Below are 15,961 nucleotides of genomic sequence, written 5' to 3' on the forward strand. Positions count from 1 at the left end.
TCAAGAATAATCAAGGCTGTGAGTTTTTTGTTTAGTTCAGTTTTTTATTGTCAACTAGAAATCAATAAAAGCTCATTCCCTCTCTAGCCTCCCCATGTAGTCCAGGCCCGGCAGAAGAACAGTTCTAACATGGCACATCTAAAAATAAGGCAGGATTGAGTCATATTGGAAGTCATAGGAGAAGCACAGATTTCACTCGGCATGTAGAGGATCATTACATTACTGCCAGCAAGACTTTGTTTGGTTATGGGATGTTTGTTTTGAAGCCTGAGACAATACCCAATGAAAGCCAAAGTCAGATCGAGAAATATATGATCATTATTATGATTGACGTTGACTGGCAGATCTGTGAGATAAAATATGAAAAGGAAGGCAGAGAGAACACAAATAGCTAAGATATCTGGAAACTTTCGACAGGTAATTTACCTGAATAACATTTCCAACTCCAGATATGGACTGATAGGACTTGTCATTTGCCAATTGTGAATCAACTAACTGACACACAGTAACCGTTTATTTGCCTTCATTCTAAGAAATGACAGACACTCAATGATTGTATATGACCAAATAGGACTAACCTACACTTTGAACATGTGAACAACATCTAAAATAACATGAATACCTATAGTGATGAAAATTTCGAATCCCGTGTGAGTGAAACATTCAGGTTAGGAATAAATCACGCAACTGCGGGCCATATAAGTGAGATATTTCTCTATTTTTTCTCCGTATTGCTTAATTCAAGGTTTTTTTATAATGCGGTTTTACGTTGCCACAACACTCACTGAGTGCTCTCGTCCGCGCACCTACGCACAGACACATAACTGCATGTCATTTATCTTTTGAACATGAACGTGGACGTGCTTCTGTGGACACACATTAACACAATGAATCAGCAGTTGGCTCTCCTCAGCGGATGCTTTGATCCGTGTGTGTGTGCATGCGTTCATGCGTGCGTGCTTGTCTGAGTGTGTGAGTGTGTGTGTGTATGTGTGTGTGTGTTTACAGCCCAAACTTTTTTATTAATTATGCCTTCAGGCATTGAAAATCCTCATGAAAACATTCCTCATGGTGACACAGAATAACAGCATGGTGTTTTGAAATCAAGTCTCCTGTGGCTTTTTGACTGCGTTTTGCTGCCCATTTCACTTCATTATGCCAGCAAATTTCCACTCAGCATCAAAACGGAACTGCATGCCTCTATATTGTCTTGGAAAATGCATTAAGCACACAGACAGACACACAGACACACAGACACACACACACACACACACACACACACACACACACATACACACACCCGCACACGCACACGCACAGCCACCCACCCAACCACAATAATTTGCAATTTAAAACGCGGTTCCCAGATGATACTTTTTGTGAGTCAAAACATTTTGTTAGAATTTAAAAGAGTTGAAGCACCTGCACCAAATACATGGGCCTACCTGATAAAGGTTCAGTGCGTGCATTTCTAATGGAATTACTTCGGATTTCAGTGCATTCCTATTCAGGACACATTCTTTTCAGTTTTTTCCCATTTTCTGATTTTTCATGTCTAACTTATAACATCATTCTTTTTAACATTTAATTTATTATTTTATCATTCTTCAGTTGTATCATCATATTTTTCTTCATAATCCACATAAAATAATATATTACTTGATTTCAGTTCCAGTCTGCAAACAAATTATTCTACCAGATAGATATCAAGTCGTTATATTTTTGCTGATTGATAACTCATGAGCTGCGACTGTGTTTTCTTACCATAGTATGAACACTGCTGGATCTGACCGCTGCACATACATGGCTGCTTGTAAAGATAATGCATGGTCCCTTTGGCATGGACCTCGGCCCACATGCAGCAGCACCGAGGTAACCTGAGCCTATGGGGCTCATCAACGTTAGATTGAACCTAAACGCGCTTCAGACACTGTAGAAACTACCAGGCCAATAAATATTTAAAAGGTCACAAGAAAACAGAAGAAATAATGAGAACAGAAGCACTAGGCGTAAGATAAGTGAGAGTTCTATATTTTATTATATTAGTTTAGCTTGTGCTTTGTACGTGTCATTTAGATTAATTTATAATCAATCCAGAAGGATTGGGTTTTTCTGTCCTGATTGGAATTGATCAAAGATTTTATTATAAATACGTGTGTGTGTGTGTGTGTGTGTGTGTGTGTGTGTGTGTGTGTGTGTGTGTGTGTGTGTGTGTGTGTGTGTGTGTGTGTGTGTGTGTGTGTGTGTGTGTGCGCGCGCATGTACAAATGTGCATACGTGCCTATGTTAATATATATTGACGTAACACTCACCAGAACTTATGCTACATGTATGCAGGAATGTCTTCTTAATTATTCTGGTTGAATTACAGTTCCATTTATAGATGACAACGTGGGTCTGTACTGCACCAATAAAACCATCAACCTATTGCAATAGTTGCTGGATCCTTCTTAAGAGCTCTTTGGAGCCCTGTGGCTGAGCTGGTCAGGCCTGTTTACAATGTATACACAAAATGTTTACATCCTTAACAGCATTTATTTGGGGTCAGGGATTAAGCGTCAAATTAAAAAGTTCAGTCAAAAGTGCAGTTAGGCTCTCCACTGGGTCCTTAAGGCAAACATAGCGAGCAACTAAGCAAAAACTGCAAACTGCAGGGCACCACAAACTCTGGAGCATAGAATACCGCACTGGCAAAAGTCTCAGACTTGCTCAAAATATCGTCATTTCAGCAGGAAGTGATGTCACTTATGGGTATTCAACCATTCTCTTTTTTACGTATTATCGATTCTTATTTGAGGCCCAAAAAAAAATTGTCCGCCCCTGGGATTCACAAATATCTGTCATTAAAAACGTCAACATCGCATGTGAACGCCCGCAATGCTGTCCGACCGCCGCCGTTACAACAGTCCTTGTCCCAATCGTCTCGCACGACGCAACACGGCACAGCTAACCGGCATCTCCCACCCCCGTCACACTCTCTCTACCCTCCCCTCCTCAGAGGCGAACGTGCGTGCGGCGGTGTCGAAGGGCTACGTGTCTGGCCTGCTGACTCTCTACCAGGACTGGCACAGCGGGGACGTGGGACACGCGGCCATCGGGATCCGCCTCGCTCTGCTGCGATGCCTCCATCAGGTCGCCCACAGCGCTGCCGGCAGGGAGGCCGTGCTGGCCCATGGGGGGATCCGCCTCCTGTTCCAAACCACACAGGTTGTTCTCTTTCTGGCTGTGCCCGGGCCATCCTTCCTTGGCGCGTCTTGTCTTATGTGGGCTTTTCTCTTTCCACAGCGTTTTTATTTTTTAACATAGAGAATGCTGCAGTGGAAGCCAATATCGTGTCGGAATCAAAAATAGGGGCTCACGGTTGTTTCATGCCAACTTTTGGTCTGTTTCCAGTGTTTCCGGTAGCAAGTGGCTAAATGAGACCAGAAAACAATGGGGATACATCTTAGGGAAGAAAATAGTTCCCTAAGATGACTTCCACCACACAATTTCATTTTGGCCGAAATACCGGCTCACCCTCAGTCATTATGATCAGGGTTTTTGTGTCGGATGCACACATGTGATGAATAAAAGACAATGTTTTTATAGCATTGCCAATGCTTTTATCGTGGCCTATTTATTGCAAAAATACTGCTGCAACATGTTTCCCACAGCATGGATTTAAATATATAATAAATATATATCTGGGCTGTCTAGGCAACAAATGACAGAATGCTTCCGATTATTTTTAGATTCTCAACAGACACCAGAATCACAGCGATGTTCCACAGCCAAAGCCACATAATGGAAGTCATAGAAAACAGGATTTCATTTTTCTGGTCGACGTCCCTGGTGTCACGAGTAGGAGTGCAGTTTGAAATCAAGCTATTGAATGGTTGTTTACATGCAGTTTATTTGTTCTGTTTTTGTGTGTTGCTTTACAGGCCTGTCTGTCCTCTCCAGGCACGGAGGCTCTGGTGGAGCCCTCGGTTCAGCTGATGAGGAGCTGCCAACCTAAAACACCCCTTCCTTTGAGATCCGACCACTCCGCCTACTCCTTCCCCCTGCCCGGGGGAGAGTACCCCGCTGCCGCATTGGGCAGCACAGGTAAATATCAATAACAACCTTACCCAGGACTGATGCTCCAAATGTGCGTTAATGGTGAGGGAGGGAGAGAGAGAGAGAGAGAGAGAGAGAGAGAGAGAGAGAGAGAGAGAGAGAGAGAGAGAGAGAGAGAGAGAGAGAGAGAGAGAGAGAGAGAGAGAGAGAGAGAGAGAGAGAGAGAGAGAGAGAGAGAGAGAGAGAGAGAGAGAGAGAGAGAGAGAGAGAGAGAGAGAGGGGGCGGGACTTCCGGGTATGCTTTGGAGGGAGCAATATCCGTTTCCGTCAGATGGATAAAAGCGAGAGAGAGAGAGAGGGGTAGGGACTTGTGTTTAGAGGATATCCATTTCCCCTTACGTGTTTTTCATATAGCTTCATTCAATTCTTCTTAAAAAAAAACTTCTCCTTGCTTCTGTCTTTTCGTTCTCCTTATCAATGTTCTTATCATTCTGGCTCCTGGGGCCGTTAACCGGCACACATACACTCATAGGAAAAAGGGACCGGAAATAACTTTGCCGTAGACCTTAACCCTAATACCGCAATACACAAGCCTCTCCCAGCCGCGTGTAGACACAGCAGCACTTCCGAGCCCTCTTTCCTCTGTGTCACTGTGTATGTAATGAAATGCAAAGGCGCTCTGGATCAAAGCCAGTGTTCAGAGATGCAGGGCAGTGATCTCTCTCGGTGTTGACAGATCAGATGAGATGAGGTTCAAGGGTGCGTGGTGACCCACTGAGGAACGCTGCTGCGTCTGCTGTCTGGTATACTCACGCATCTCTAAGCAGAGGTTGAGAGGGGCCTTTGGGTTTTAAAATCGAAAACACAATTCCAGCCTTTTCTGGAATTGTGCTAAAGTTCTAGTTTTAGAGAGCAAGAATTATCTGGCAACCTACACTTGTGGTCCTCTTGGGTGGTTTTCTACACAGACCTTTATAGGCGTTGTTGAAATAGTAGTTATAGTAGTAGTGCTGTAATAGTAGCATTGGTAGCAGTCCTGTTATATTCCTGGCATATCCTTGGATATCCTTAATGAAATATGTCTTCACCAACACTCATAGTGAATTGCCTTCAGTGGGTACAGTGCCAGATATTAAGATATTGGTATCTAAATAGTAAACTCCAGCTTGGTCTCCAGCAGCCAAACTATGCGTGAAGTGAAGTGCAGAAGCAATGCTATCGTTCTGAATACATACATTTATCTGGAAGACAATTTCTGCGGGAAGCCAAATCGACAAAATTTGTAAGTATGTTGATTGGACGATGAAGATATTTTGAGGAAAGATGAATGAAACAATTAGACATTAATGTAATCTCAGGCATTATCCCCCATGGTGATACAAATTAGACGCTGTAGGGTGTGTGACATTCTATGGAATAAAGTTAAATATGCTGCCATCATAGTGAGGGGAAATTAGGAGACATGGCCACTTTGCTGTCTATCTGCACTGTATAACTTAATATCAAATATTCCGATTTAAAAAAACACATTTATTAAACATTCATAGAAATACTGATTTGTTGTAACGTAGCTTGATTTTAATTGTTGTTCTTCTTATATTCAGTTTTTGACTTATGAACCTGCCTACATGTTTTTCAGGTTAAAACTGGAAACTGTACAATAAAGTGCCCACACTGAAACAATACAGCTTTCGACTTGACCTTCACTTTGTAACGCACAGCCAATAAAAGTATCTGTGATTACCGGCCCGGGACTTTACAGCTTGGCTGAAAGGGGGGAGGGTCAGCAAGAGAGAATGAAGGATTGTGGAGAAGAGGGAATAAAGGAAAGGCAATTGGGAAGGGAGAACAAAAACTCAAAAGAAAGTGAAAGAAGGAAAGACCGAAATGAACTGAACAGAGGAGTTAGGGAAAGAAGGGTAACATCAGGGTTAGCTAAACCTTCACTTGAATGAAACACACATATGCGCACACAGTACACACACACACGCACACACACACACACACACAAACACACACACGCAGGCACACGCTCGAGCACACACACATGTAACATGCATCATTCTCTGTGTCTAGCTGTGAGCAGCGAAGAGGAGAGCGAGGATGACGATAATGAAGATGGGAGCCAAGAGAGTGAGAACAAGGACTTTGTGAGTGACCTACTCAGCGTGTCTATGTTGCGTTCCTTTGTGACAATATATTTAATTTGCCAAACCGCCATCCAGTTTGCTGTGGACTGCGTGGCTGTGTGGCTATGTGTTCAGATGAATGAAAGAGTGAGTAAAGCAATGCCAAAGGATTGAAAATTGTATAGTTCAGAGATGATCACTGAAAAAGGAGAACGATAAAATAGAGGGTTCGCCCGCGTTCGATATTGACGTCTTCGGCAAAGACGTGCGAGAGACCCTCTCGAATAAATGCGCAGCCACTTGATTGTTGAGAGAGATGGGGAGGGAGAAGGGAAACACATTTTAAAAAGCCAACAGGCCATGGCCATGATTGAAAGGAAGAAAGGAGAGAGAGGAATGTTGTGGAATTATGATAAAAAATGAACAACTTGACAATGGCGCGAGTGTGAAAAGAAGAGAGATGGAGAAGCTGCCGGGGGATGGATGGAGGGGAATGGAGAGGAGGACGGGCTTTCAGGGTGAAGGACGGCGGGCAGGCCGTGAAGGCCGGCAGGGAGAGAAAGCAAGCTTTGAAGTGCGATGAGTGGAGGTTGTGAATGGGTTAGTGAATGGGAAAACGGATCGCAAATAGCACTTGTGGACGATGATAGGCAATGGGCGACGATGTCTGTGAAATCTGCCGGTGCACAATGACATGTCGCAGTATTCGAACATATCTGGTGCTGCAACAATGCGTCATTATGTGGAGGTGCTGAGGATAGGCCACACGGCGAGCTGGGATGACTTCCCGCACCACCCTACTGTCCCACCCGGCCACTCCTCCCTCCCCAGCCATCCCTGCCATTAATCTGCAATGAGGTGGTGGAGATAATGAGCCGCAGGAAGGAAGGAGAGAGGAGTAGGAGGAGAATGTAAATGGGGGAAAAGAAGAGGGGGTAGATGAGAGAGAGAGAGAGGGAGAGAGAGAGAGAGAGGGAGAGAGAGAGAGAGAAGAGAGAGAGAGAGGGAGAGAGAGAGAGAGAGAGAGAGAGAGAGAGAATACAGAGTAAGTGAGAGTGAGAGCCGGGACGAGGTTTGGATGAGGTCAAACCAGAGCTCAAACCCAGGGAGGACAGAAGGGCTGAGGGATCTGAGGGAGGTTTGGGAAGAAGAGAGGACGGAGAAAAGCATTGGATTTGAGACGATGAAAGGACTGAAAGGAAGGAAAGGAGCAAGAGAGGGAAACGAAGAGATTGGGGAGTAGCTTTGCCATTGCGATCGAGGAAGACCATGAGGAAGGAGGGGGTTTGCAGGAGCTGTGTTGGATCAGAGGAGAGTAGACTGTGGGTGTGTGTGTGTGTCCGTGTGTGCGTGCGTGCGTGCGTGTGTGCATAAACCATACAAATGCCCACATTGTTGGTATCTGATTGTCTGTCTACATCACAAAATAAGCTACATGGTTTCAGTGTGTGAAAGAAACAACATTTGTACAATCAAATCATCAAAGTCTGATTGCAGACATCTCTGCCAGACACTTATGTTTAGTGTCTTTCTTCCATCTAAAAGCACATAACAGCAAATGGGATTGGGAAGTCAATGGCACCTGTCTAAGCATCTTTCAGTCGATGGCTATCCATCTATAAATACATATATATTCCAGTGAGCAGGTCAAAGACATGCTCGCTTTTTTGTGTCTGATTGTAATAATGCGCTACTATGAAAACATAACAAAAGATAGCCCTCACTGATCTTTGAGACCATACGAGTCATTTAAGGTGTGTTCTGTTTGCGTTTGCTCGCATGCGTGATTGTGTGTGTGTGTGTGTGACTCCAGGACGATGACCTGGAGACGGACCTGAACACCCTTAGAAGTCGCCCCGAGCCTGACCGCCCCAGAGAACAGCTGGCGCAGTACAGCCTGTTCTGTCCGGAGCTCACACACGACTTCCAGGTGTGTGTTGTTGTCAGAACGTACCAACATGCAGGGTTTTGTACGTGTGGCTGAGGTTTCGTTGAAATCAGCTTCATCTCCTTAAGAGCCCTAGAACCGATCATTAGCAGTGACTTTGTGCTGGGAATCTCACGGCAAGCGTTTCGCGGACCAGGTCAATCAGCAATATATAAGAACGACAGCAGGGTGGCCATTCATTTTTATCGAGCAGCAGAGGTTAAGCAGATTTATTGTGTAACAGAAAAAATACATGAAAACACACATACATGAATAACCCATGGGGCCCTATCTTGCATCCGGCGCAATTGACTTTCTACACTGACGCATGCGTCGTTGCTAGTTTGCAACTTTATTGCATTTACGCCCAAACCACACATACGGGTAGTTAGGCTACTTCAGACCAACCCTTTTTAGATTTGCGCCGGGCGCAAGAGTCATTTATGCGCCGTAGAACCGCCCACAAAGCTACTTGCGCTTGGCCCATCACACTTGCGTTTCAGACAGTTAAAATAGGGCCCATGGTGTCAATGTGGAAGGGATTAGAGTCCATTATACAAATGGACAATGGTATTCATTAGATGTAGATGATGGCATATTAGACGCTGTCTATATGTCAATAGGCAATACATTAGAAGAAGGAGAGGCAATACTTTTCTATAATGAATTTATGAAATTGATCTAGCCTCAATCGCCTTTTAAGTCATGTTTAATTTGTTTGGGAGGTTTTCCATACATCAGTGAGGACAACAAAATGTTTGGGTGATTGTGTCACTTAAATGAGTTGTACAAGAAATGAATTGAAAGTGGGGGGGACAAAGCATTGTGACACACAAAGAGCACGCTAGAATGTGAGTGTGTGCTTGTGTGTGTGTGCTTGTGCGCGTGTTTTTGCCTGGGAGCTAGAGAGAGGGAGGGAGGGAGAGAGGGAGGTAGGGCTGGTGCCTCTTTTCTCTAATCATACATGGTCATTATCATCATGACTTACACAGCTGTTACCGCAGGTAGACATGATTCATTAGGGCAGAGAGGACAGTAGAGTGAGCAAGGATTATAGAGAGAGAGAGAGAGAGAGAGAGAGAGAGAGAGAGAGAGAGAGAGAGAGGGGGATCAAGGCCTAATATCACACATGATAATTACCACCGTGCCTTACACGGCTATCATCAAAGACAGACATGAGTGATGTCGAGAAGAGGGAGGGGGGGCTTCGGAAAGAAAGAAAGACTAAAAGAGAAGAGGAAGGAGGAAGAGGAGACAGCGAAGGGAGCGCGAGAGTCTGTCAGCGTATGCATGAGCGAGTGACAGAGACAGAAATAGCGTGGCGCGTTGGCTGCGGATACGACAGAGACAGATGGCGGGTAATGAATGAGCCGCGCGGGCTGTGGTAATGTTTCACGCGGCGGAGCCCGGGATGGCATCCGACTTGACTCGTGATAAATGCGATAATGCCTTGCTAATAGGTCGCACACTCTCTCTCGCGCGCGTTTTCACTAACAAACATATCGCCGCGCCGCAGAGACGCGTTGGCTCAGCGAGGGGGGGGAAAAAGGGGAGAAAACGGGGCCGACGTCATGATGAAACACTTTTAGTGTTTCTGTAAGCGCCGTCTTTCACCCCCAAAAGAATGTAAAGCGACACGCTTGACAGCTTAAATGCGCGTAATTGTGATGGGGTACAGAAGAGGCAGGTATTTCCCTCTTTCCATAATGACTGCTCTTTCATTACTTCTCACGGCTGTCGGAGATTATTTATACGAACACCTGGTTGCGTATGCGGCAGTTATTATAACAACGTCAAAAGATGTAATATAAACATGCTTTTTGAGTGGGACACGTTTTCGTGTTTCGTTATGTTGTCTCTGGCTTGACTTTATCTGAAAGGGGATGTGTCTCTTGTCTCTTATTTCTGAACACATCGCATGGGTGATGATGAGGACGCCGCCATATTGTTTTTAGCGCCCGTCACAGTAACCTTTTAGAACACGCTGCCACATTTCAGGCGACCTATACTTTTTTCCGAAAACATAATGATTTCTCGGATGCAAAGTTGTGATATCTATGGTTGGGGAGAGTCATGCGAGCAGAGATGCTATCCCACCGCTAAAAAAAGGTTCTGGGTTTGATTCCCCTTGGCAGATTCTGTCAAGTCCTTAAGCAAGATGTATAACCCTACCCAGGCGAGGGGTGCTGGTTCAGCCAACCTGTCCACTGTGCCCCACCCTCCACTGCCTTCCACACACACACACACACACACACACACACACACACACACACACACACACACACACACTCACACATGCAAACGGCCAATTGAATGCTATCGGCCTATCTGTACATCAATATATGCACTTCATATATTCAGTCAAGGACGTTATAATGCTATATAATGTCATTGGCTGTTGCTTGGCCCCATAATGTTATTATCCCATTAAGATTTAACACCAGTACACGTCTGTTAACTTCTTTCCCCTCTGTAATTTCCAACGTGGCTGTTTCGATAGGTATCATTGGCCCTGATTGCTCTACCATTTGCTGATACTGAAATATGACAGACATAACTGACATATTCTGCTACTGAGGTGATCATTTTTGTTTCTTGCTGATATTTTTTCGTGTTTTTCTAGGTGTTGGCTCAGCGATATTAAAAAGTGGAGGCTTTTTATCTCTCCATCTGGGCTGTGCTGTATAGCAATATCTCTGCTCTGGGATAGCGTGACGCTGTATTTATTGGTTTAAAGTAGTGCTTCTATGAAGGAGGACAACCAAATGCTATTCAGGAGTCAATGCATATTCATGTCAATTGAATCGATACATTCAATTTTCAGGAACACAATGATACGTTGTGGATTATACTTTCCAGCAAAACTTTCCCCTCCAGAAAATCAGTTGTTGTGTTTGAATGGAAATTGGAAGCATGAGATTTATGTAATAAACACACACACACACGTTCACACACACACACACCAACACAAACACACACACACACACACACACACACAAACACAAACACAAACACGCACCCGCACACGCACACGCACACACACACACACACACACACACACATGTTTCCCCCAGGAACTGGAATCTGGCTCTGAGCCCGAGGAGAGCTCCTCTTCGTCATCGACAGCTTCATCTTCATCATCATCGTCTGATGAGGAGGCTTTACTTCTGAGCTGTTCTCCTCCTCCTCGTCCTCCTCCAACATGTCTCAGGAGAGACGGGAGGAGAATGGACAGGGAAGGTGCTGGTTCACCCAGCAGCAGCTCATCGGGAAGCTCCCCAGGCAGCCCGGACACAGCAGGAGAAGGCCCACAAGGTCAGGACTATTCCGGGGAACAGGTCTGCACCTCAGCACAATGAACCTGAAAAGACAACAACTGTAGACTGTATGTTTTAGAGTCAATCCATGACTTTTGAGGTTTGTGAAATAGCACTGCAACATGATTACTCTGTGCATGCTTTTTCAGGTGAAAATGTGGGGATTGTTCATCGAATTCGTCATTCTTGAAACAGTCGTCCCCAGAATGAAGAACATCGTATCTTGTCTTAAAACCCACTTGAATGATTAAGTAGGCCTGAATGATTATTAAGGCCTGATTATCTAAAATCCTGAGATTTTAGATAATCACGGGCAAATTTGTGTGAGCCCTTAAACTGAATGGTTGCCAAAACTAATAACATTTAAATAAAAAAACTAACTCTCACTCTATTTCTCTCTTTCCCTTTTTCTCTCTCACTTCCATATCTCGCTCTCACTCGTATCCTCACAATCTCTCTCTAACGCTCTGCTTTTGCTCTTGCTTTCTCTGTAACTCTCTCCTGCTCTCACTCTCTCCAGTTGCCCAGTTGGAGCCTCGTGATTTCCAAAGTCGGGGGTCCATCTGCAGCAGCCTTTCACGTGGGACAAAGAGCAAAGACAGGACGTAAGTGGACCACACTCATCCTTCTTTGAAATCAATCCAAAGGAAAAACTCGAAAAAGAAAAATCAAGGATTCGTCCAATGGTATCCTGTCAATTGTGTTTAAAGGGTTTAATCTGTTCAAACACTATTGGACGAAGCCTAGATGTTTGGCTTCAGTGGTGTCCTTTCAATGGTTGTCCTTTCAATTGGCAAATTCTTTCATACCTTTCTGAAACATGTTTTCAGATAGTTTTTATATTTTTAGACAAAATGGAAAGGGGGTCTAATAAGGTAACGCAAGGCAAATCAAGAAGAGTTCAAAGCCACAACTTCTCCTTCATTAACATCCGTAATGGTTGCCAACCTTGATTCATCAGGCAAACTGCCCACGTCTGCAGCCTTCTATGTCTGACTGCAGCATTCTTATCCATCTTCCTCATATAGTGCTGCTTGAACCCTCCTTAGGTCCTGCTCCATGCATCGCAAAGCACTGCTTGACCTGTTGCTCATATTCTCACGCCATCAGCCCACACAGAAATTAAGTGCTTGGGCTTCCTACGAAACAGAGGCCCTTCACGCAATGATTTTATGAACGTTAATATCACATCTTTCAGGTTTGTAGGCTTTTGAAAGAATACATGTTCGGTTTGGCTCCCTAACATTGCGCTACATTTCCAGTGCGTCAGTGCTCCTATTGTGCAAGCCCCAATAATGAACAACAAAAGGCACCCAAACAAAAAGGCCTCCTACACACCAATCCTCCAATCCCCTCCTAGGAAAGAGAGGACTCCGCACGAGTGGGGGTCCGACGGCGACGGGACGGGGCCAGAGAAGGTGGACGAGGGGGAGAGGGAGGAGGAGAGGAGGGAAGAGGCTCATCAGAGCAGCCTGGTGGAGCGGCTGCTGGCCAGCCACGGCGCGCACGTTCCCCACCACGACCCACAGCTGTACCGCGCGGCGGCCGCCCTCACCAGCTCCATCCCCGGCTTCAGCATCCTGGCCTTCCCGGACTTCTGGGGACACCTGCCCCCCCCCGGCCTGGAGCGGATGGCGCCGCGCGGGCCCGCAGTGCAGAGGTACCGCCTCTCTGTCGGTCTCTCCATGTCTTTGAGAGAGACATCGAGAGAGCTGCTTGGCACTCTCTCTTGTATGGCCGTTCAATATGATCCATGTGTTTTGAATTGGTTCGATTTAACTCACAAGCATTGGTGCATACAGACACACGCGTTGACTTTCACGCGGCACACACACACACACACACACAAATACACACACACCAACGCACACACACACACACACACACACACACACACACACACACACACACACACACACACACACACACACACACACACACACACACACACACACACACACACACATAATATAGCTGGTGTGGGCATGAATGAGTCATTGACATACACACATGCATACACACACACACACACACACACACACACACACACACACACACACACACACACACACACACCACTCTGTAGTTCAAAGAACTTCAAGGAACCCGGATCAACAGTGTTTGACTATGCTTTCCTTTCTGACCCCATTAAAAAAATTGATCTGTTCACTCTGAGCGAACAGTGATTTAAGAACACAATACGCCTTCGGCCAAATGTGAAATGTAGCTTTTCAGGGTTTGAGTGAAATGTAGGTAAATGGCCTGCTCATCTTTCTTATCTCTCATCTTAGACATCCCCTCATCCCACATACGCAGACACAAACACAAACACATGCACACGCACGCACGTACGCATGCAGACACACACACACACACACACACACACACACACACACACACACAGACACACAAACACACAATCTTGTAGCCGTCATGGCCCCTAGGACTTTTCATCATTCTGAGCGTCCCCCGCTGTCCTATTTGCCACCCTATCTGTCCTCTCCTCGCCAGATGTGACAGCACTGATAGCCTCTTCTCCGTTCAAATGCTCTCCCAGTGTGTCTTTCTCTTTCTCTACACCTCTATCTCTTTCTCTCTCTCTCTCTCTCTCTCTCTCTCTCTCTCTCTCTCTCTCTCTCTCTCTCTCTCTCTCTCTCATTCTCTTCCTCCCTCCATCTCTCTCTCTCTCATTCTCTTCCTCCCTCCATCTCTCTCTCCCTCTCATCTCTTTCCTGCAGTGATATCGCTCTTACTCTCTCCTTTATTAGTGATGTGTCTTCTTTAAGCCCTGACAGTAGTCATAACCTCACAGCTCTGTTATTCTCCAGTCATTTACTGCTTCAGACATGTCGTCTCCTTTGGACCTCCCCCCCTCTCTGTCTTTCTCTGTGTGTCTCTACATCTCTCTCTAGCTGTCGACACAGATTTTTTTCCGCCCTGCCTCGTTTACATACATGCTGCAAGTCGTACAATACACGTGCACGTATGCTTAGATGTGGGTTTTAAAATCAGAACACAGGATTTATGAAAATTGTGAGTTGTAAGATTGCAGCCAATAGTGTAATGGAACAGCCGTCGTCAGGGTTTTAAAATAGTGCTGCTTGAAGGTGCAGTGTCTAGAAGTTAGTGGGATCTGGCAGAATGGACTTCTGCCAGTATATAATAAATATATACTATAATATAATATTCATAAGTGTGTTTTAATTTGTGTATCATCCTATGAAATAAGAATTGCTGTGTTTTCGTTCCCTTAGATTGAGCCCTTCTGTGAATTATTCCTTAATCAGATTAAATAACTTAGTGACACTCGTGCCTACTTGCCGATTCAGTTTGCGTAGAGTGAAGTCAAATATATTCTCCTCTGATAAAAGCCTTCCGTGCAGATTTCTGTTCATTTTTTAGCATCGTTATTCGGTCTATTGCAGATAAAACCGTTTTAATTGCTCCAGTTTTAATTTGAAGGATTGCTACCCTTTCCTTGGGCTCCGCTTTTGTTTTTTTTAAATCCAGCAGACTAGTTGGTCATGAACTGAACCCCCTTCCCTTGAGAACGGATTGGACCTATTATTTTTTAATTTTTTGAAGGGGAACAGGCTTGAGGCCAGTCAAGATCTTGGGAGATCGGATGGACTCACAAGGCTATATGAACGGCGCACTCCAAACACTGAAACTATTTCACGGTCCAGACTCTCTCTATGTGTGCTGCCCAGAAGGTAAAGCAAGCTACCTAGCTTTATTTGATATTCAGAATCCCTGCATAAACCCCATCTCCCAATCTCCATCTGTTTTATTTTTTAGAACTTTGGCTCCTATTATGCACATTCGACTACCACGAATACAAAACAAAACAAAACATAGACAAAAAAAGAACCATCGACTCTCCTTGTTTTTCTGATTGCTTTTGCTATTCTAAAGCTGTTAAGTCGAGCCGGTCGAGTTGTCCTGTCGAATCTTGCCTGCACTTCTTTGGATTTCCTCCCAGTTTGATTGCCTATCTGGATGGTCTGCATTTAGGCGCTTTGGATCAAAGTGCATGCTAAATAAATAAACGTAAATGTATGATGAAAATTACAATAACCTACATTTTTGATATATTGACCCATTGCAGTTTGCCTATAGGCCACATAGAGGTGTCGAGGATGCCACAGTCACTCTGATGAACATGCTTTTTAAACATCTGGAAGGAAAAGGAACACATGCTCAGCTTTTATTTATAGATTTCTCTTCTGCTTTTAAAACAATTCAACCCCCCATTTTAACAGAAAGACTTTTAGAGCAATTTGATTTGAGTAAAAATCTTGTTGGATGGGTTTTAGACTTTTTTAACCAATAGGACGCAAAGAGTGCGAGTCAATGGAGTACTGTCTGACCAGATCTGCTCCTCCACTGGCTCCCCTCAGGGCAGTGTTTTGTCCCCTCTCCTGTTCATCCTTTACAGAAACAAGTGCCGCAGCAAAAGAGAAGACAGATTTATTTTATGTATTGCATGTATTGTATGTAAGTATGCAGATGATTCTGTCATTGTAAGCCTGCTACAAGGGAATGAAACA

At 44.7% G+C, this 15,961-nt stretch overlaps 1 protein-coding gene and 1 long non-coding RNA gene across 2 annotated transcripts in view; one reads left to right on the forward strand and one right to left on the reverse strand.

Annotated features, from left to right (window-relative positions):
- The window catches only part of LOC132464669 (uncharacterized), a 299,834-nt gene that overhangs the window by 204,759 nt on the left and 79,114 nt on the right, over positions 1 to 15,961 (reverse strand). The window lies entirely within an intron of this gene.
- Positions 1 to 15,961, forward strand: part of LOC132464662 (cytosolic carboxypeptidase 4) — a 101,928-nt gene that overhangs the window by 33,746 nt on the left and 52,221 nt on the right. Inside the window, 7 exon segments of the mRNA XM_060061165.1 lie at positions 2,999 to 3,207; positions 3,924 to 4,086; positions 6,115 to 6,188; positions 7,981 to 8,097; positions 11,169 to 11,409; positions 11,932 to 12,016; positions 12,772 to 13,071. Coding sequence (XP_059917148.1) covers positions 2,999 to 3,207; positions 3,924 to 4,086; positions 6,115 to 6,188; positions 7,981 to 8,097; positions 11,169 to 11,409; positions 11,932 to 12,016; positions 12,772 to 13,071 — 1,189 coding nt within the window.

This window comes from Gadus macrocephalus, chromosome 9, assembly GCF_031168955.1.
Source record: "Gadus macrocephalus chromosome 9, ASM3116895v1".
Lineage (NCBI taxonomy): Eukaryota > Metazoa > Chordata > Actinopteri > Gadiformes > Gadidae > Gadus > Gadus macrocephalus.